We start from the raw sequence: 22,179 nt of genomic DNA on the forward strand, positions 1-22,179 counted from the left end.
TGTGCTGCACTTCTGAAGGACCCTCTTGGCTCTTGGTGCACATATTGGACTGTCCGATGACCACGCTGAGGAGAATGTGAAATACGTCCGGCTCTCAAACAAGTATGTTTAAAATGACATGTCTGTTAGAAGTCTTTACTTTTGTCGGGTTATATCTTCAGCTCTGTAATGACACAAAAAAATATCTGTAGATTAATTTTAGTACCACAGCAGTGCAAAAACAGTGCTGCCTCAGCAGTTAAAGATGAAAGTTCAGCCTTGGCCAAACACTTTGTTTTAAAGCAGGGATGTAGAACAGGCCTAACACCTGTTGGATGGTTTCACCTGTGCAGGTATGAACTGTGCAATGGCTACAGACCTGCTCCAGTGGATCAGTCCAGTATATCTCTCACTGCTTCCCAGGAAGCTCTGGTGGAGGCGCTGGCCGAGAACGAGCACAACATCTGGGCCAGAGAGCGCATCAGACAGGGCTGGACCTACGCAACACAGCAGGTGGAATTAACACCAGTGATACTGGATTTATACAGCTTAATTGATTTAAACTTCATGCAAAGAAAAAAGTGCATTTTCCCATCACTTCACTCATCACCACAGTAGTGCAGATACTGAGCCACTTCGTAACACAGTCAGAGATCTCACTATGTGTGTTTGGTTGTTAACATACACTCACTGTACACTTTACACTGTGGAATAAGTAGCTAAAATAAAAGAAATAAACACTGAAATTGAGGAGGAAAAGACTTAATAGTAACAGTAAAATTGTCCATGCAGCAAGATAATTTTGCTTGACAAGAGATTTTAAAATAAGTTCCAGTCTAGAAATAAGAAGGCTATGATAAGTGTTTAAAGGTTTGAAATAAGTAGAAAATCCAGTTTTTTAGATCAAATTACTAGAGATCAGACTTGCTACATCTAAGTAAGTGAAATACACTGAAAATTAGCAAATAATTCTTAATTACATTTTTTTTGCATTCTTAATTTTTGGCACTATGGAAAAATGAAGGCCAAAGAACAAGAAAACAAATCACTGATTTAATAGGAAGTTGAGTAAGTGGACTATGATTACGCTGTTACTTGAAATAAGATGGCTTATCTTGAAATAGATAGGCCTAAATTTAACTTGGACATCTTAAAACAGGAGACTGATTTTACTGATCACAACCAGGACTGCAAGTGAAATTTTAGTCAACAGAGAAGAGAGAGAGAGAGAGAGAGAGAGAGATGAAAATGGACCATTGAAGAACAACAAAAGATTAAAATTCAAAGGTCCTCCACACTACTTTGCCTCATCCTGAAAAAGAAACATTACCCACATTAGAGTAATGGTAGTAACATATTTTAAAATTATTCTAATTTTCACATCACCGCTTTGTTATGATAATAATAATTAGTAATAATTAGTAATAATAATAATATTAATAGATGCTAAGTAATAAACGACTTGGCACTCATTATCCCCTCCTCGTTCACAACATTTGAAACTACATGCGCATGTAAAAACATTAATATATTGAAAATATACATATGAAAACAAGCCAACATATTTCTAGTCAGGTTAGCTCTTTAATTAAATTATATTAAATTAACTTCAATTAAAAGTATACATTTTTCAACGGACATCCTCTGTCCTTTATTCTTGTTGGTGTGTGTTGTGTGTGTATATTCTTTTATAAATCAGTCTACATCACAGCCTGAGATATAGGGAAGGCCCTCAAGACAACTTGTGAAGCGCCTTCCTTTCATGTTTTGAAACGAGAGTATGAAAAGGCTCCATTAAGTTTGCGTTACTGAATCTTGAAACATACTTTTTTAGAAAGAGAAGAGTACAAATTGGTAATCAAGCTAATGTAGCTTGTTTTACCAGTAAATTGCTCAATTTGAAAATTTCCCGAGTAAGTGAGGCATACAAGACAAATTCATGAACAGTTTGAGAATATACCATCATAGAAACTAGTAACTAACTTTTGAAACAAAATTATTCATTCATTAATCATCTGAGCCGCTTATCCTCCTGGGTTTGTGGGGGGTGCTTAAACCAATCCCAGCGCTCATTGGGCGGAAGGCAGGAAACACCGTGGACGGGTAGCTAGTCCATCACAGGGCAGACACACAGACATACACACCTAGGGGCAATTTAGTATCTCCATTTGGCCTAACTGCATGTTTTTGAACTGTGGGAGGAAACACACACAGACATGGGGAGAACATTCAAACTCCACACAGAAAGAATTCTGGTCACCCGGCCGAAGAATCAAACCCAGGCACTTCTTGCTGTGAGCCTTGCTGTGAGCTCTCATGTTTCTCAGAGCAATTTGCTGTGTATCACAGCCCCTAATTTTTAGGGCCACCTCGTTGATTATGAGGTAGGCAGACCTTGTTTAGTTGAATGGTAAAGTCATGTATGAATGGCACTGATGTGAACTCTGTATTTGTATTTCAGGATGTTAAGAGTAAGAGGAGTCCCCAGCTTGTGCCATTTTCTCTGCTAGAGGAGAAAAGTAGGCGCTGCAGTAGAGAAGCTGCGAGGGACGCCTTGGGGACTCTACTTGGGCTTGGCTACACTGTAGAGCCACCAGAACACCAGCAGCGTGAGTCTTAACTGCTGCAGTTATGCACCAAAACATAACTGCGTTAACTATGGATAAATGGAATTCTGGATTCTCAGGCTTTTGATGGCAACAAAAATCAGTCAATAAATATATGGCTTCTGCGATGTGGAGAACAAGGATATTGCAATGGTAGCAGCATTGAATATATTCTGTGTTTGTGTATTTACGTAAAGTGTGTTACAGGTCAGGTTTCTATGAACTTGAAACTGTCTAAAATCGTGGATTTGTGGGAACCTGCTGCTGTGGATTTGTGTCAGTTTCTTATATTTCAGTGAGGCACACAAATGATTGAAGTGGCTGGAAAACACTCAAATTAATCAAAGTTTTCGTAACAGCTGATAATCTTTTAGACCCTTCCTGAATCATCTCAAAGGTCAGGAGCCAATCAGGCTACTATAAGCCCGAGAAATATTCTCTAGATCATTCATAAAATCCTAGAAACAGCTGCACAGTTTTCCAGAATGTTCTAGAATGCCTTATTTGATTGACTTCCGATTTCCCAACTATCTCCTGAAAATTACCTAAATAAACTTAGAAAGTCATGATCAGAAACAATAGAAAACATTAATAAATAATGTTAAAAGTGAAAAAGATAATAAGAATGTTCTGAGTGTTATTTTCCAAAAGCTATACTAATTAGAAACGTTATCTAATTGTAGCACTTTTAGGTCCTGAAGTGAAAGCTGCAAGTGAGGAGACATTTCGAATCTTCCGCGTGGAACGCCCCTTTGCAGTGCGTGATGGAAAATGGTATTTTGAATTTGAAGTGGTCACTGATGGAGAGATGAGAGTGGGATGGGACACGGCCTGGAAGTAAACCGCACGTGGAGCTGGGGTCAGACAACCAGGCCTTTGTGTTTGATGGCTCTAAGGTATTTTCAGTGGGAATCACTTTACTAATTCACAGTAGCAAAGATCTGCAATAAAACCATGTTGAGTTTATCTCGTCACTCCTTACTTCCGTCGCTGTCTCTGTTTGTCTGGCCGTCTTTCTCCTCCCTGCAGGCTCAGTGGTGGCATGGCAGTCCCATGCCATTGGGCCGTCTCTGGCAGAAGGGGGATGTGATTGGATGTTTGCTGGATTTATCTCGGAAGACCATGATGGTCACTCTAAACGGAGAGCTGCAGCTGAACAGCTGCGGCTCTGAGATTGCTGCCAAAGACTTCAGTGTATCTGGTGGTGAGTTTTATTGGTAATACATAGTAACTGCAAGGGCCTTTATGTGGGCCCGCACTTTATTCTCTCAGTGTAATAAACTGTACTAGTACTACTAATCCAAGCATACAAATGAAAAAAATACAAATGTGAAGATGCTTTGAAACATAGTTATATATTATATTAAATTTAAATATATACACAATATATTTTTTCAGTAAATGACTTTTAAACACTCATATATATATAATTCATGTATTATATAGTGGTGAGTCTGTGTTTTGGATTGTACATTGACTTTGTTTGTTGATTGTTTGATCTTTTGTACCCAAGGTTTCCTACCTGTGTGTAGTTTGGGTGTGAACCAGGTGGGGCGGCTGAATTTAGGCCACCGGGTAAACACTCTGAAATACTTAAACGTGTGTGGGCTTCAGGAAGGGTACCAACCTTTTGGCTGTAATATGAGAAGAGACCTGCCTCTGTGGATGAGCTGGAAAGAACCTTTATTTGTGCCTGTACTGGAGGATCATCCCTACCTACAGGTACGTCATGTACCCTTATCACATTTTACCAAATGAGCAGTGCTAGAACTTAAAATGTCACAAAGCATCACAACCAAAAGCAGTTGATTAATATGAATATGGCCCCTTTAATAATGAAACCTGTCTCATTCACAGGTGACTCGCATTGATGGAACAGTAGATCGCCCACCAGGTCTGAAGGTCACCCAGGCAGTGGTGGCACCAGACAGTGCCAACACTGATGTTGAGTTCTATCGCCTGAGCATGCCTGTAGAGTGTGCGCAGGTGTTCTCTACACCTGTGGAGGGTTCTCTTCCTCCCAGCAGCAGCACGGTCTGCCACATCAGAGAACCAGACGAAGGAGACATGGACTCAGACTTTGAAGTGTTAATGAAGTCGGTCCACAGGTACACTGGAAGCAGAGATGAATTGAACAACCACAAGGACCAGACCCAAGAGAAGCCTTCCAAACGCAGACAGCGGTCAGTTTGTGTTGATAATGCTGCAGTCAAAAAAATTAGCCTTTAGTTTTGTCCTCAGAGAAACTGTGTGCCGCCATATTTTCATACATGACTCAATCAGTTAAAGGCATAGTTGATGATTACTCAGGTGAATAATCTGTGCTATTCTGGAGTACAAACAAAAATTGGAGCCCACACTTGGACTCCAGCTCTAAGCAAACCATCTGCAAACCGTAGCCAGTATATGAGACTTGTAAGGAAACTTATGTCAGAAGGATATCAAATATTTTTTTCAAATAACCTTCAATTAACAAAGCATACAATACTGAAGTGAAGTTTGATTTTATGTGGGAATGTTTTCCAAGCACTGATTTTTAACTTCGTGTCTTGTCCTTTGCAGCTTTCTTTTGAAGAAGAAGCCGGAGCTGAACACAAGTAGTTCTTCAGCCCGGCTACTGGAGGAGGTGCTGGCGATTGAGAGGGATGACTGTAACCACCTTGCCGACTGCACTAAGGTAAGAGGTTACATGCAGACTGTGCCAAGATAAGAGACTAAAGCCATTAGTTAGCAGTTTACTTGTTTAGCGGTGACATTATAATTTTTATTATGAGTTGATTACGAGCCTTGTGTTGTGAATATTGCCATTATCATAACTTTCGTGATCATGATCATTTCTTTGTTTCCCTGTTGTCTTTCTCCTTGACATTTCTTGCTACTCATGCAGTATTACTATTCTTTGAAAATTCTACATGGCCAAGATCCTTCCTGCATCTGGGTGGGATGGGTAACCTCAGCTTTTCGCCCCCCTGAGCAGAGCTTTGACCTAGAGAGAGTGTGCACTGTGATGGTAACACTTGGAGATGAGTGGGGCAAAGTTCTCCAGAGGTCAGTGACAATAGTGTACACTTCGTGGGAAGAGGAGCAGTTTGTATGTACTTCTGTATAGCAGTGTTTTGGGTTGGTTTAATGTGTGTTTTTGTGTACTCTGCAGTGTCAAACGCAGCTGCTGTTACATGGTGTGTGCAGCAGAGGGCAGTAGTCTCTCTCACAGCCGCAGCAGCAGTGGGCTTGAGATTGGCTGTCTGGTTGACACGGCAACTGGCCTTCTTACCTTCACTGCTAATGGAAAGGAGATGGGAACCTACTTCCAGGTAACTAGACAACCAATATGTTAGTAAGTTATCTTATTTCTTAAGTATTGCATTCAACACCTACTCTGTTAACTAATGTAGCCTTTTAAATTGGGGCAATGTTCTGCTACAGAAACATGTACAAAAGAGTGGTGGGTTTATATTTGGGTGTGATGAATGGCTATTGGAGCATTGCCCCACTAAAGGACTCCATTATGACAGGCCTGTTTCCAAGGTGTGAGAATTGCTGTACTGCCTACCTTCACAGATGCTTTGCATAGCTAATATTTGACCTATACTTATATGGCTGGTTTGATAGGCTGTGTTCCTCCCCTAGGTGGAACCATGCACCAAGCTGTTCCCAGCTGTTTTCGCCAAAGCCACAACTCCTGATGTCTTCCAGTTTGAACTTGGACGGATCAAAGTAAACATGTTTCAAGCTTTAAGCTAAATCTAAATGTCATATAAAATGAATATGGTAAAAGATGCACACTATTTTTTTTCTTGAGAAGAAAAAGGCTGCTGATGAAACCTACATGCTTGCAACTGTGACTAGTATTTAACTCATCTCTTGGATGCCACTAGCAGGTGATATTCTAAGATCCAGTTTTCTGTCCTCAGGGTGTATTGCCCCTGTCTGCTGCTGTGTTTCGGAGCGAGAAGAATAATGCAGGGCCTCAGTGTCCCCCAAGGATGACCGTGCAGTGCCTTATGCACGCAAGGTGGACCCGGTTACCTGACCACAGCCCACAGGTGGAGCTGGTTCGACTAGAGGAAAGGCACGGCTGGAGAGTGCAGTGCAAGGAAAGCCTTCAGGTCATGACCCTGCGCATCCCTGAGGAGGATAGGTCAGAGGACATGAGATGTTCTGTCATTTATTTTGAAATTGATTCCTGATCGGTCTGGAACTGCCTTAGCATATTTTTTTATTTCAGATATTATCATTATTTATTTATTTATTTTTAATCTTATGTTAACCACTTTGAGCTGCCTTCCTTGTATGAATATATAGTATTACGTATCTAAATAAACGTTTTCATTTTAATTTAATGTAATATTTCTTACTGATCTTCTTTCCCTTTCTCAGGTGCATGGACATTCTAGAGCTCTCCGAACAGGAACACCTGCTTGAGTTCCATGAGCACACGCTCCGCCTCTACTCTGCCCTCTGTGCCCATGGGAACACACCTGTAAGCCATGCCCTGTGCAGCCATGTGGACCAATCACAGCTCCTTTTTGCCTTGCGATGTCCTAGAATGCCTGGGCCCCTGCGAGCAGGTTTCTATGCCCTTTTAACCAACGTTCACCTCAGTGCCCACACCAGTGCCAGAAAGGCAACCGCCTATGAGTACATTGTGCCCATGACCGATGTTACACGCACCATTACGCTCTTTCAAAGCAATGAGAAACATCACAGCCTCCCAGGAAGTGACATCAGCACCTCACTGCGACCCAGAGCACACTTTGCCTTACCTTGTTTTATTAACATTAACAACACCGTCCAGGGCGGCTTTTGCCAGGACAGTCCTGAGTTCCCATTGGACGTCCTGAAGGCTGTTACCACAGCGATGCTGGAGGAGGCGTTGTACACAGTGGGGCAGTGTGTGAGAGACCCTGTGGGAGGCAGCGTAGAGCTACTGCTGGTTCCTCTCCTCCAGCTGCTTCACACACTGCTTCTCATGGGCGTGTTTCAGAGCTCAGACCTGCGGCGTGTGCTTTTCCTCATCTTGCCTTCTGCCTATGTGAGAGAAAATTTTTTAGGACTGGGGGACGGAGATGGAGAGGTTGATGGAAAGACAGAAGACGAGAGCAGAGAGAGAAGGACCAGCGTTCCTCTACTGGAGTTAAGGATGAAGCTTCCAGAAGCGGTTAAACTAGAGGCAGGTGTTTGAGTTTGACTTAATGAGTTTATAATGGCAGCATATATACTGAAAAACTATAGAAGTAATACAAGTAATACAAACATAGTAATAGTATAAAAGCTATAAATGGCACAATACCACTTTTTCTTTTCCAATACAACATATATCATTATTAAAATCTCGAGTATTAGCCAATACCAAAGCCAATCTGATATCTCTACTTGTGCTACAATGAGATGTTTATAATTGAAGCACTTCTTTTAAAGGGGAAATCCACTGTTTTTTCAGAAGTTCTGCGTAATTAAATCGTTAATATGTAAACAGTGTCATTCTGAGTGCACTGCGAAATGCAGCTTGTCTGAAGTGATTAATGTCTTCAAAAGCTACATCATAACAAGCGTAAAACACATGAAAAGTTTCAAATACACTGCCTGATGCTTCTGGCATTATTTTATGGTAGTCCTGAGTTAAAGTTTGGCTTAAAACATATTTTTTAAAATTCATTATTGGCAGAGAGGTACATGCAGGGTCTTGTAAGGCAAAATTTTATCCAGATTGTACCAGATTTTCAACAAACTCTCAGCAAACACCTGGAGGTTCACTGGTCATTTTGGATCAAACACTCTCTTTCCTCTTCTGTCATTTCACTATTTTCATTCTGTCTCTCTCCCTTTCGCTCCCTCAGCTGTGCCACCTGCTGCAGTACCTGTGCGACTGTCAGATACGTCACAGGGTTGAGGCTGTGGTGGCGTTCTCCGATGACCTTGTGGGTCATCTCCAGGACAACCAGCGCTTCCGATACAATGAGGTCATGGAGGCGCTCAACATGTCAGCTGCTCTCACCGCCCGCAAGACCAAGGAATTTCGTTCTCCTCCTCAAGAACAGGTCAGAAGTAATGAGTGAAAGGTCAGAGGACGAAGATTGTAACAGTATAGGGGTGCCAGATTTGCTGAGCAGCGGAGAGTGAAAATGTTTGAGGCAACATTATGTTCAGCTATCATCAGATGTTCCTCATATGCAGCGTATAGGAATAGAGAGAACTACCAGGGCACTTTTAAGTTGTTTTAAAGTGAAGAAACTACCATAAGTTATCATATTATATTCATGTTTTTTTGTATTTTTTATGTAGTCGCCTATATCTTGCAATCTTATCAGAGTACTTATCTAGCTTCAGTTTTCTCAATTTACATGCTTTTTATTTCTGTTTTTTACTTCTGCATGTGCAATTATATGTCTTGCTACTGAAACACCGCAATTTTCCTTCGGGATCAATAAAGTTCTATCCATCCATCCATCCATCCATGCGACACATGGTCAGTTGGGCTGCTGATCCTACATCTTTTACTGTGGTGTGCTTGGTAAATGTAGCCCAGCCTATGGTAATTATAGTGATGTAAGTCCTGAGGAGTCATGTCCTTCTCTTCCAGATGAACATGTTGCTAAATTTCCAAGAGGAGCAGCAGGAATGTCCGTGTCCCGAGGAGATCCAAGATCTGCTCTGGGACTTTCACTTAGACATGAGGAGCCATTGTGGTAACTGACCAATATCAGACTGACTCTACTGACTACGGAGCCATCATATAGAATGCGAGTTATATGTCTTAATAAATGTCTTTTGTTAGCAGGAGTTGAAATGGATGAAGACTTAGTTACTGAAGATGAGCAGGATCGGCATGTCAGGCATCGATTAAAAGGTCTGCTGGACAGAATGGTTCGTCTAAAGAGAAGGATGTCTGGAGTAGTTGAAGAGGACATTGTGCCTAAATCTGGTATGAACTTCAAAACAGAAAGCTAGAGTATTTGAATTTTAATGATACATTCATTGCGTCTGGTGCTGCACAGTCTTAATTGTTGCACTGTGTATGTAATATGATTGTAGTGTGGCTTGCAGCACTGCACACTCATCTCCTTTGCTTTCTCTCTCTCTACTACATCCTATTTTCGTTCTCTTTCTGTCTTCTGTTCTTATTTCTAGTGTTCTTCTCACTTGTATGCTTATTCTCACCTCTCGCCCTCTCACTCTGTCTCCTTTCAGTCTCTCTGCAGCAGCTTATCTCTGACACCATGCTGCGCTGGGCTCAGGAAGGGCCGTCAGATGATCCAGATCTGGTTCAGGCTGCTTTTGGTCTGCTCCAGTGGCAGTATGCTGGACTGTCTGGCCAGATGGCTGCCCCTCTCCGTAAAGCCTACTGCATCAGCCAGAGCTCAGTGGAGGACACTCTGGGCCTGCAGGAGGCACTGGGACGCATCCGCTCACTGCTCAGGACCAGAATGGGCAGAGAGGAAGAGGAACTCATGATTGGAGGACTTGGGTATGTGGAGAAAATTTTTTGGTTTTGGAACAAAAAATGTAAAGAATATACAAAACTTGGCTTCATACATCAGCCCCCCCCCCAAAAAAACACCCAAAAGAATTAATATGTGAAATAATCTATTCTCTGAGTACAGTGTCAACTTTGAAATGGCTTTATTCCTCAAAATTCTAAGGTTTTCATTCCTCAGACCTACCATGTACAGAGCTGGGTGTTATGTAATCAGTGTACAGCGAAAGGTCACTGTATTCCATTACAGTTACAGGAAAAAAAGTCCATAATCAGATACATCAGATACATTATAAAAATAGGGTAAATTACTAGCAGGATTACATTACAGCCATTCTTCATCTTTCATGGTGATTTTTTGGTGCCTGTGTATGTCTTTAGTCGTTAGTGCGTAGGTTGGTTTATAAACGACTGATCTGATTCTTCTTATTTTCAAAATATAAAATGCTGTATTTTGTGTCAATACTATTTTTGCTATAGTTTTTTGTCATTTATGTTGATATCCAATATAGGATATCTGTCACGAATTCCTCCTTTGTCCCTCTGAGTGTGTCTGTTTTTTCCCCTCTATGGTAGCCATGTGCCTTTTGTTTTCTTGAGCCATGTACTTTTGTTATTGTTCTGTGTCTCCTCCCTGGTCCTGCCCCCTTGTTATCTGCTCCACCTGTCTGTAGCTCCGCCCCTCATTAGTCCCAGGTGTTTCTCATTTCCTGTCAGTGTATTTATTACCCCTGTCTTTGTTCAGTCTTGGTCTTGCATTGTGGATGTTACTCTGTCGCTTGTTTTCTTTGATCTGGTTGTTCAGCTTTGTTTCATCATGGACTTGTCTGTTGTATCACCCTCTACTACTGATTTCTGGACTCTCACTTACATCCCACCTCCTCGCCTCCACTGTTACAATATCAATATAGGGTGACTAAAAATTACTTGTTAAAATTGTACTTGTAACATAATCGAAAGGATTACTATATGAAAGTAATGTAATCAGATTACTTTCTGTTACTTTTGGATTACTTGTCTAATCATTTCTATCAAGGCTTTTTCAAGAGAAATATAACTTAACACAAGGCAAACATGAAAACTGCACGGTTTTATAAAGCAAAATGATACAGTACAGGTGTCTTAAATTTTGCTCCTCACAGAAATGAACAGATTTAGCAAATTGGCCAAATCTGAGAGGAGCAATATATGGAAATATTTCAAACGTAAAGGTAATGAATTTGTACAATATAATTTCTTTGAGTTAAGGTGTGTACTCTTGCGGTGAAACAGGTGATAAGTTCAGAAATCGAGGCACGGCTACCCAGGAAAAGAATTGAGTGAACAGGAAAATTAAAAAATTGGTACACTGAGACTAATGTTGTTGAGACTAAAACACAGAAAAACAAGTAATCACTGTAGAAAGAACCAGTTTCTTCAACATGCAAATGCAGTATAGTTAAAAATATACTGCTCTCTTGGGACTTTTCCTTATTTGCCTTATTTGTTGAAAATCTGTCTTTACCATACCGAAGTCAAAAGATCAATCCGTTATAAATCTTATTTTGAGACCCCTCATCAACAGTAATCATAAATAGAGGCCGTTCTAAATTCTCTGGCTGGCCATCATTTGTGTTCTATCTGCTACAAAGCCCTTACTGTTTGATAGTACCTAATCAGCGGTTTCAGCAGTTCATAGAAATCGGGACTGATCTTCATAGTTACAAATAATGATAATGTACACGTTAATATTTTGCACCCATCATTCGAAAAGTACTGAAGAAAGAAATTATACATGCGAAAATGAAACTAACTATACCGCTCACGAGACTTTGCTTTCTGTTCACATTTCAGACTGATAGTTCACTTCAGCATTAAAATATGCCAGTTTAATGTTCACAAAAGTTTGATTTATCGCCAGTCAAACTGTAGAATTTTACATAGCAATAAACGAGAATAAAAGAGCTGACTTTCAGATCAGTCTTTTGTTGTTTAATCTGGTGACGTGAAAAACGAGGGCACAAGATTAACTCAAATTGCAGCAGATCTCAGTTCTGACAATAAAAATAAAATAGTTGCTAAAATTATATAGATTGGCTGAGTAAAAACTGAGAACTGCTGGTTGTGGGTGGGGTTTTGATCTGTCCTGACAGCAGGACCCTCCTCCTTCTGCTTCTTCTCCAAATTAACCCCTAAAATCCCAGTCTTATTACATACTAAGGCTTGGTATTCAGTAACTACAGGGTCTTCAGTGCAAACTTGTTGAGTTATTCTTAGGTTATGGAAGTATATAATGAAACTTAGGGCCTGCTGTTGAGCTCTGGCCATTTAAGGGGTAAATCTACACAATTTACGCAACATGTTTATCGCTTAAACGGCGAAATTCAACAAGTACGTGGTTTGAATGTAATCCTGCCCCTGTAAATGTCCCTGTAATCTGATTACTGTCTTTTTCTGTAACTGCAACAGAATACAGTTGCCTTTTTTGGTATTCTGATTACATAATGCCATTACATGTATTTTGTTACTGCCCAACACTGCTGATACCATTATATGTGTAGCATGACATTTTACAGTCATCTTCGCTCTGCTTATGAATTCAAGGTTCATATTCTGTCCTTTGCAGTGACATCATGAAAAATAAAGTGTTCTACCAGCACCCGAACTTGATGAGAGCACTGGGAATGCACGAGACGGTCATGGAGGTGATGGTCAATGTTCTTGGTGCTAGAGAGTCCAAGGTAATTGTGCATTTCCAATTATAAAACTGTTAAATTGTCAACTCATTATTCATCAAGGAGGTGATCTGCAGTTCTTCTTACAATAGGCTTGTTTTAATATTATTGTGAATTGTGTTTGTTCACGTGTTATCTTGCTATAACAAAAATACGTTTTTCTTTCCTTCCTAAGGAAATCATGTTTCCAAAGATGGTGGCCCACTGCTGCCGCTTCCTGTGCTATTTCTGTCGAATCAGCCGACATAACCAGAAGGCCATGTTTGATCACCTCAGCTACCTCCTGGACCACAGCAGTGTTGGACTTGGTGTGCTAGCTCATGTTAAATTAACTCACTCTGCTGATTTGTGTTTATGAGCATCAATACAGCCATGTTTATGGCTTATATTATCTTACATTGTCAACAGAAGTCTTTTAGTGTCAAGGTTAAACAGCAGCTGCCAAATTGTTTAGAGTTTTCTGCTAATATATTGACAGTACTTGATGATCTTTAATGATGGTGAAAAAAATGTTTTAGACCTTATGTGTATACTTTAGCTGGACATTGAGGGCGCCTACATGCACTTAATAATCCAAAAACTGCAGAAAATCAGATTTTGTCGTTAATCCAATCAATGCATTTACATGTACTGGAGTAATCAGATAATGGGAAAACTCCAGGTCTACATGAGTCAGACAGTAATCAGATTTCTGCTTTGCAACCGGCCAATATACTCACAGAAGAAGACGTGATGTAAACGTAACGTAAAACTCAAACTTCATGACGTGGCTTTTTTTTAAACATCGCACCACTTTACCTGTAAATATGAACAAACATCATCTAGAAAATTAAGAATATTTAAATCCTTTATTAGTCAAGCATGTAGTTGGTTCCAGCGTCGCTCCATAAGTGCATGTGCGTTCACTGTTTCCTTCAGAAACGTCAGCCTTGCACTTTCACTCACTGGTCACTTTGTGAGCTCCACCTATGAAATAGTTTCATTATATGCATGTGTAATTACAGAAATTAGACCGTCTTTTGCTACACACTTCGTCAGTCCCCCTCTACGTGGTTTATCATTGGTTAGTTTGCAGTGAGATTTGTCTGTGCACAACTTTGCTGAATAAAGGCAAATGTGTGTCTGTTCAGCATCTCCCTCTATGCGAGGCTGTACCCCCCTGGACGTAGCTGCAGCCTCTGTAATGGACAACTATGAGCTGGCACTGGCCCTTACAGAATCAGACCTGGAGAAGGTCAGACCTGCTGCCCTTTATTGAGTCTTATGTTTTACTCATTCTTGTTCTGTATAAAGTATGTAAAATAACAATTACCATTAATATGGCAAGAGATTTCAAACTTTTGAACAGTAATGTGACATTCCTTTCTCTTGTTGTGCTGTTTTGGCAGACTGACCTTTTTTCTCTCTTTCTTTCGTTTTGTTGTGGATCATATATTTGGCAGACTAAAATCACTATCTGCATTACTGTAGGTGGTGCAGTATTTGGCAGGCTGTGGTTTGCGGAGTTGTTCTCTGCTGGTCTCTAAAGGATACCCTGACATCGGCTGGAATCCCGTTGAGGGAGAGAGATACCTGGACTTCCTGCGCTTCGCTGTCTTCTGTAATGGTGCGAGCTAAAATTACATGTGATAGAATCTCACTGTAAAAAAGTTTTTATCTATCTATCTATCTATCTATCTATCCTTCTACAGCTCATTCTATCTATCTAGCTATCTATATATCTGTCTTTGTCTGTGTCTATCTATCTATCTATCTATCTATATCTGTATGTCTGTCTGTCTGTCTGTCTATCTATCTATCTATCTATCTATCTATCTTTTTGTCCATCTGTCTGTCTATCTATCTATCTATCTATCTATGTATCTGTCCGTCCGTCCGTCCATCTCTCTATCTATCTATCTATCTATCTATCTATCTATCTATGTGTCTGTCTTTCTATCTATCTATCTATCTATCTATCTATCTATCTATCTATCTCGATCTATCTATCTATCTTTCTGTCCATGTGTCTGTCTGTCTGTCTGTCTATCTATTTATCTTTCTATCTATCTGTCAATCTCTTGATCTATCTATCTATCTATCTATCTGTCTATCTGTCTATCTATCTATCAGTGCCTTATCACAGTGCCAAATGCATATCTAGTTAATATATATAATATAATTACACTTAAATAATAAACAAAATGCCAATAATAGATAGCATTCTTAGGAGATAATAATAACAAAAATCAATTTTAGTAAAATAAATTTATACTTACTTAAATTTAATACTTTTAAGTGATAAATGAATAAATGATTTTCCACTGATTGTTGATTGTCATGTTTTCATTGTGTAGGTGAAAGTGTAGAAGAGAATGCTTATGTGGTGGTGAGGCTCCTGATTCGTAGGCCTGAGTGCTTTGGCCCCGCCCTGCGAGGGGAGGGGGGAGACGGTCTCTTAGCAACCATAGAGGAAGCCATCAAGATCTCCGAAGACCAGAGCAGAGATGGTTCTTCCAGAGCGTACCAGTCTAGTAGCACACTGTTAGTTACTGTTTTCTCTCTTCATCTGTCTTTCTATCTATTTCTCTATCTGTTTCCAATAAAGTGATTTTACTTATTTTACGTTCTCCCCTGTCTTTCACACTCAGTGATACTCTTGATGATGAAGATGATGACATCATCCACATGGGACACGCTATAATGACCTTCTACTCTGCTCTCATAGACCTGCTGGGCCGCTGTGCCCCAGAAATGCATGTAAGTGTCTGGTACAGTGACACACTGACTGTGAGTGAGATGGATCTCCACTCCCTCATTAGTACTGTGCTATAGAGGTGTAAACTGTTTACTAAGTAGTGATAAAAATGCACAAATCCATAAATTAATTAATCATCAACCTGCGTCAGTATTCACAGCCGCCATTAAGGTAACGTTCCTCTGTCCTCAGAGACTCACATTGCACTTTAGGATATATTCAGCTAATGTAATGATTTAAGGCGTTCACTCTAAGGCGAACATTGTGAGAGGTTATTGTGCCCTCAGAATCACTCTGGAATTCTGTTTTACCATTCAGACGCTAAGAAAAGCCCCAGCAAATTTCTGGGTTCTCTAACATGGCAAGTTACTTTGGTTCACTTTCCTGTATTTCTCATTACAGCACTGCAATCATTGTGCAGTATTTGTAATGTGTGTATGTATGTTTGTGTTTAGTTGATAGAGGCTGGTAAGGGTGAGGCTGTTCGTATCAGGGAGATCCTGAGGTCTTTGATCCCCATGAAGGACCTTGAGGGGGTCATCAGTGTCCCTTTTTCTCTCCCATTTCTGGACGCAGGTACAACCATTTGTGTTCTCCACATTTTCTGTTTTCAAAGAACTAAAATATTTTTGGTCCAAAATTTTGGTTTAGTTTTGTTAGTTTAATATATAATTGCCAATAATAATTAAGTTGGTTTGAAAAAGAATTTAAGGTGGAACTTCATTTAAGGTGGAACTCCATTTTATGGAAAAAAATAAATTTAGGTGGAACTTCACTTAAGGTAGCACTAAAATTAAGGTGACACTGAATTTAAGGTGGCACTAAAATTAAGGTGGCGCAGAATTTAAGGTGGCACCTAGCAACGCATTACCATCCACCTTGGACACTGCAGCAACCACTTAGCAACATTTTAGCAACATTTTAACAACATAATTGTTCCATTTTAATGTTTTAATGCAATTAGCTGGCTTTTTCGAACCAACTTAAAGTTTGTTCATGAACTTTCCCTTTCTACTTATTGCGATTTGTTAAATTGGATCAACTTTATCTGTCAGTATTGAACAGTAAGTATTCATACATGCAGTCATGCAAAAAAACCTTGACCTTTTCATGTGGCGTACTTGGGTTGTTGGGACAGTAAGGATTACAGTTGTAAAAGTATATAAATGGGAAGTGATTGTGGCTAAAATGTTATAAAATGTTACAGAGGGTTCAGTTGTGGAGCTGGACATGTCCAGGCTATTCTGTCCGGATCATAAGGCAGCCATGGTGCTGTTTCTGGACCGGGTCTATGGAGTCCAGGACCAGGAGTTACTGCTTCGTTTACTCAAGAGAGGCTTCCTCCCTGACCTGCAAGCCGCTGTTACCATGGATACTGTGAGAGAATCATCGTTTTCATCTGATACTACAGCTCGGATAATTATGTTTTATACAATTTAACAAGCAAGTCAATTTGAGATTACTTAACGACTTAATTTCTGATTTTCTATTCATCTCTCTCTGAAGACTGGTCTGGGGGGTACAGACATGGCTCTAGCCCTGAACCGTTACGTGTGTGTGGCTGTGCTCCCGTTGCTGAGTAAATACTCCTCCTTGCTTTGTGACCCATCTCCTGTCCAACTGGCTACAGTGGATGCTCTCCTACAGGCGCTCTACAGTTTCTCCAAGGCCAGCAGCCTCACCAAGGCCCAGAGGGACTCCATCCAGGACTGCTTGCTGTCTGTGTGCGGGTGAGGACTGTTGAGATGTGCTGTTGTGCTGAGCTGTGTTTCTATCACATAAAATGTTGATAATCTTTCAGCATGTGTTTGAGGCTTGTTTCTCTGTTTAGCCGCTAAATCTGCTGCCACTGTTAAAGGAAGGCTCCTAACATGCTTTTGAGACGCTGACACATATTTACAACTGGTTTTTAAAGGTTGAGAAAATTCTGTGCAAAACCAGCCAATGTTAATTGCTAAAAAAGCTTATTAAATCGAGGGAATGTTTAATATTAACTGTACTTCAAATATCGCCGCCTATGGTCTGCACAATCCGTCCACCTTTTGCATGATACTCCTTCAAATGCATATGCATGAGGGAAACATATTTTGCATTTTTCTATGCTTATCTAGGCTTATCTGTGCTTTTTAATGCTATTGCTTAGTGCAAGGGCAGCTTGTGTATACAGTGTGTTCAGGTCATTTTTGCTAATCTTTTTGGTTACTTACAGTTCTGAGTGTTTCTGTATTTACTTGTGTTACACTAGGCCTTGACTTTTTTTTTTTTTACAGTTTTAGATCATGTTTCTCTGTTTTGTCTCTTTTGGCTTTTGAAACTTGTGTTTTGTTGTCTGGGTTTTTTTCTTCTTTTTGGCCATTGTACCGTTTTTATACCTATTTTTTTGCATTTGCTACAGCCATCCGTGGCTGAGAGTCCAAAAGGGCACAACTGGCCTTACTCTCTCTGGGTGGGTAGGATGGCTCCCATTACTCAGCGTATCACTCAGCGTGATGCTAGTCAGCGCAGGAGTCTGTTACCTGACTTAACAGAACCAACTGGCGCGATGGGCTGTCCAGTGAGGTTGCATGAGTGGCAGTTTGAAAAGATGCGGTAGCTGACTTTAAAGATTTGGCTATAGAGAAAGCCTGTGCTAGCCTTTGCCTGCATGATTGAGTCCTAGATAGTGGACGGAATTGGATATGATTAAATTGGGGAAGAAAATTGGGGAAAATAATAATAAAAAAAGAACACTGTTTGACCATATCTTTATTAGTTCATGTATTGATATTTACAGCAAATTGAAACCCTCCCTGTTACAACCTCTACTGCGGAATCTTGTGCTTGATGTCACCCAGCTGACGGAGAACACCAAGATGCCACTTAAGGTTTTTAAGATCTAAGAATTTTTAAGATTTAAGATATTAATGTAAGACTGAAAAGTCAATTGAATATAAATTAATCCATTGAACCTTCCATATCTCGTTTTTTCTAAACCTGTGACGCTCACTGTTACAGCTACTGACTGATCATTATGAGCGGAGCTGGAAGTACTACTGTATGACCGGTGTGCAGGGCAGCTTTGTCTCTGCCTCGGAGGTGGAGCTACAGCTAAGCAGAAAGCTCTTTTGGGGTGTATTCCGAGCTCTAACCAAAAAGGTGCGTTCAAGTGATGGCGATGAGCAAACTTTAATAAACCTGTTTTGTAGATTTTGTAGTTCCACCTCGTAAGCCGTCCTTTAGTTCTTCATCTATGGTAAGTTTCTGACCGCGGAGCCACTCTTGACTGGATATCAGGTCAGCAGTAATCCTGTGGTCAGACCAATGAAGAATTGAGGAGGCCTACAGCAAAATATTAAATGTCTTACAAAATTCCACACTTAGTAAAACACGCAACTGTACCATACTTTGGCCACCCAGGACACTGTAGAAGGTCTGTGTGAGTGAGGTTTGTCATTTTTGGTTGCTTTACTGTCTTTTCAAGCCTTACGAAGCAGAGCTGTTCGAGCTGACTTTAGGCTGCCTCAGTGCTGTGGCTGGGGCCATTCCTCCTGACCACACTGATTCCAAGTGTAGTGGTGGGTTGGAGAGAAACTCCTCACTGGACTCAGAGGGGCGGTTCTGCCCTCAGCCTCTGGACACTGCCAAGTAAGAGCACAGGGGATTAGCCCCAGTTATTATTATTGTTTTGCTACACATACATTTTTGTTACATAACCATTTAATTATAATTAATTAGGTGTAGGATGGTTAAAGGGAATGTTTAGCTAAAAGTCTAAAAGTTATGACCTAAAAGTTATGACTTATGAGTTAAGACAGCAAATCTTAATTTAGGAGCTACTTCAGCTATCAGTAATTTAGCAGTGTAGTTTTATCAGTGTAATGTTCCTGACCATTTCCAGTGTAACCGTGCCTGAGGCTCTGGACTATGTGGTGAATAAGTATGCAGAACACACTCATGAGAAATGGTCACTGGAGAAGGTAAGAAATTTGGAGATAAGCTACACTCAGTGACTACTGATATTGTTTTACAGACTGTCTTTTGGTCTATTCTTTTTTATTTGCATACTGACTTTATTTGCATATTGAAAATTAAGTATGTTGATTTTATTTTACTACTTTAATAGTGATTTGAAAGTCACTGGTTGAATATGTTGAATGCTGTGTATTATGCACAAATTAATTCACCAATTGAATGCACTGAATGTTGCATATTGTGCTTTGTTCCTGTTTGTTTACTACATATCTTGAGTACTGTATGTTTTCTTCTAGTTTGCTAATGGTTGGGTCCACGGAGAGCAGATGTGTGAGAGCTCTAAAGTTCACCCTCTCCTGAAGCCCTACAGAGCGTTATCTGAGAGAGTATGGAACACACACACACTTGAAAATAGTATTAAAAACATGCTGTATTAAACACAAACTCAGAGCACAGTTCAGTAAAAGATTATTCTAAAAATCTTACAGTTGATTCTGGTGTTTCTGTTCTGCTGAATATCTTTCCTTGTGGCTGGGCTCTGTTTCAGGATAAAGAAAGCTACCGAGGAGCAATTAAAGAGACTGTGAAAAGCATGCTGGCCTTGGGCTGGAACATCGATAGGACAAAGGAAGGGGAAGCAAGGGGCCTTCATAACCCAGCTAGGAGGATCTCACAGTCAGGGCAGGTAACAGACAGTTCCAAAAAATAAATACTTATTTAAATAATAATAGGAAGGTCTAAAGAAGATCTTTTTAGTGAGCCAGATAACTTATAAATTAGGAGAGGTAAGGGAAATTGTTATTGGACAGTCCTCAAATCATTGGGAAACCTCATCCAAGAGGGACATGAGGTAGATTTCATGTGGCCTGAAAAGCCTCTGTAAGGACAAACTGCGCTCTTTTAAATGCAGCACAAATGGGCTCTTATCTCTCTTCTCGAAGCTCTCGTTTGAGGGAACCTCCACATTCAGCCCCAAACCTGTAGACACCAGCTGCATCACATTGACCTGGGACCAGTATGTAAGTGTGTTCACCACAGCAAACATATGCAGCACAAAGACCGCAGACTGAACTTTCAGTTCGCTTTGTTACGATGATCTGCTGGACGTTGTGTTGAATATTGAGAGATAATAAGAAAACTCACTCTCAGTCTCATTATATGATGTATTGCAGGCCATGGCAGAGCAGCTAGCAGAGAACTACCACAACATCTGGGCCAAGAGGAAGCAACAGGAGCTGCAGGCTAAAGGTTTCTTTTACATACAGTGACACACTTTTGGGTGGTGGTCCACCCTCCACCTCCACTGACGTGTGTAAAAACTGCAGCAAGACAGCTGATGTGTCTGATATGGCTATAGCAGCCCCACACACTCTAGCATGTAGAGGGCAACAAGCCTAACCCTAATAATTGACCTATAAGATGAGTGAACCACATGAGTAGAATGGTGCTTGTACATGACGTTGATGGTGTAGTAAATGTCTGTGTCCAGGAGGGGGCAGTCACCCACTTCTGGTGCCCTATGAGTCTCTGAGTGCCAGAGAAAAGAACAGAGTCCGAGAGCGAGCTCAGGATGTGCTAAAGTTCTTCCATATCAACGGATACACTGTGTGGAGGTGAGGGTAATAAAGCTCATGTTAAGCCTGCAATGGACTTGCTTGTTCACACTGAAGAATTTAGCGGAGACATGTACAGTTATTTTTAAATGCATGTTCCTGTTTCATTTCTGTTCTTGTCTTTTTCTTGACCTCATATTTTCTTTATGCTAGTCTTACTTTAGAGAGCCATTGTATCATAAATTTAGATATACCTTTTTAATATGGCAGAGTATGTGCCATTTCAATACTCGTTCTAAAGTTAAAGTGTTCTTAATGCTGAAAATCAGGTAAATTCAGTAGATCAGTTCAGTTTATGCAGTTTAATTAATGACAAAAATATGACTGAAAGTGAACTAGAGTCAAACATTTAATCCCTGTGGAATTATAAAGTTCTTTCTGACATTTTTCTCAAAAGTGAGGTATTCACATGTTCTTATTCTGTGACAACTTCTTAACATTATACGAGGTGTGTTTTTAAGTTTTATGCATTTTTGGGCTCTTTTTTTAGAAAACAAAAAGGTTCTGTCTCCAAAGTCAAACTCTAACTTAGTTCTATAGGGTTCTATCTGTGAGCCAGTCAGCACTTTCAACACACACAAGAGGACCAATCAGGTTCTGCCTCTTTGTCATGTCGCCGCTCTGCTTAGTGACTGCAGGAAAACTTTATAAAACTTTATGAAACATGAAAACATGTTGCTGAAACTCTGCCTGTCTTCTTTCAGTTATTTAAAAAGTCTTTTTGTCTTAGATTTTATAAATATTAAGCCTTCAAGGTCATTAAATAGTGAACATTTAAATCGATGGGGTCTTACAACACAAACATTAATTTCATTTATTCATCCATCTTCCTTTCTTTCTCCACAAACAAGACATTTTGGCACATTGATATGAGACAAAACCTTATACAGCCTTTATACTGACCTGCTACACTTACTTGCTGGGACAGTTTATTACTGTGGCTGGTTTCTGTCTAACCTAAAGGAAACTTAAACTGATGGTCTCTACCTAGAATTGAACTCTGCACTGGACAAAATATTTAGCACTGACCTTTATACTTAATCTTTCAATCGATGCACTTTTGAATAAGAAAAAGATAATTTGTCCTAAAACAAGAAATGTC

General features: G+C 40.2%; 1 protein-coding gene across 1 annotated transcript in view; it reads left to right on the forward strand.

Annotated features, from left to right (window-relative positions):
* The window catches only part of ryr2b (ryanodine receptor 2b (cardiac)), a 78,377-nt gene that overhangs the window by 10,412 nt on the left and 45,786 nt on the right, over positions 1-22,179 (forward strand). The window contains 36 exon segments of the mRNA XM_036594153.1: positions 19-102; positions 333-492; positions 2,441-2,588; positions 3,278-3,408; positions 3,410-3,481; positions 3,615-3,789; positions 4,099-4,307; positions 4,443-4,768; positions 5,148-5,262; positions 5,473-5,633; positions 5,740-5,899; positions 6,216-6,302; positions 6,500-6,726; positions 6,966-7,758; positions 8,426-8,626; positions 9,169-9,274; positions 9,367-9,510; positions 9,777-10,053; positions 12,668-12,782; positions 12,952-13,084; positions 13,907-14,010; positions 14,247-14,382; positions 15,113-15,326; positions 15,407-15,515; positions 15,969-16,089; positions 16,721-16,890; positions 17,020-17,243; positions 18,287-18,377; positions 18,508-18,648; positions 18,974-19,137; positions 19,358-19,469; positions 19,761-19,850; positions 20,012-20,149; positions 20,406-20,483; positions 20,637-20,712; positions 20,957-21,077. Coding sequence (XP_036450046.1) covers positions 19-102; positions 333-492; positions 2,441-2,588; positions 3,278-3,408; positions 3,410-3,481; positions 3,615-3,789; positions 4,099-4,307; positions 4,443-4,768; positions 5,148-5,262; positions 5,473-5,633; positions 5,740-5,899; positions 6,216-6,302; positions 6,500-6,726; positions 6,966-7,758; positions 8,426-8,626; positions 9,169-9,274; positions 9,367-9,510; positions 9,777-10,053; positions 12,668-12,782; positions 12,952-13,084; positions 13,907-14,010; positions 14,247-14,382; positions 15,113-15,326; positions 15,407-15,515; positions 15,969-16,089; positions 16,721-16,890; positions 17,020-17,243; positions 18,287-18,377; positions 18,508-18,648; positions 18,974-19,137; positions 19,358-19,469; positions 19,761-19,850; positions 20,012-20,149; positions 20,406-20,483; positions 20,637-20,712; positions 20,957-21,077 — 5,913 coding nt within the window.

This window comes from Colossoma macropomum, unplaced genomic scaffold (genome assembly GCF_904425465.1).
Source record: "Colossoma macropomum unplaced genomic scaffold, Colossoma_macropomum, whole genome shotgun sequence".
Lineage (NCBI taxonomy): Eukaryota > Metazoa > Chordata > Actinopteri > Characiformes > Serrasalmidae > Colossoma > Colossoma macropomum.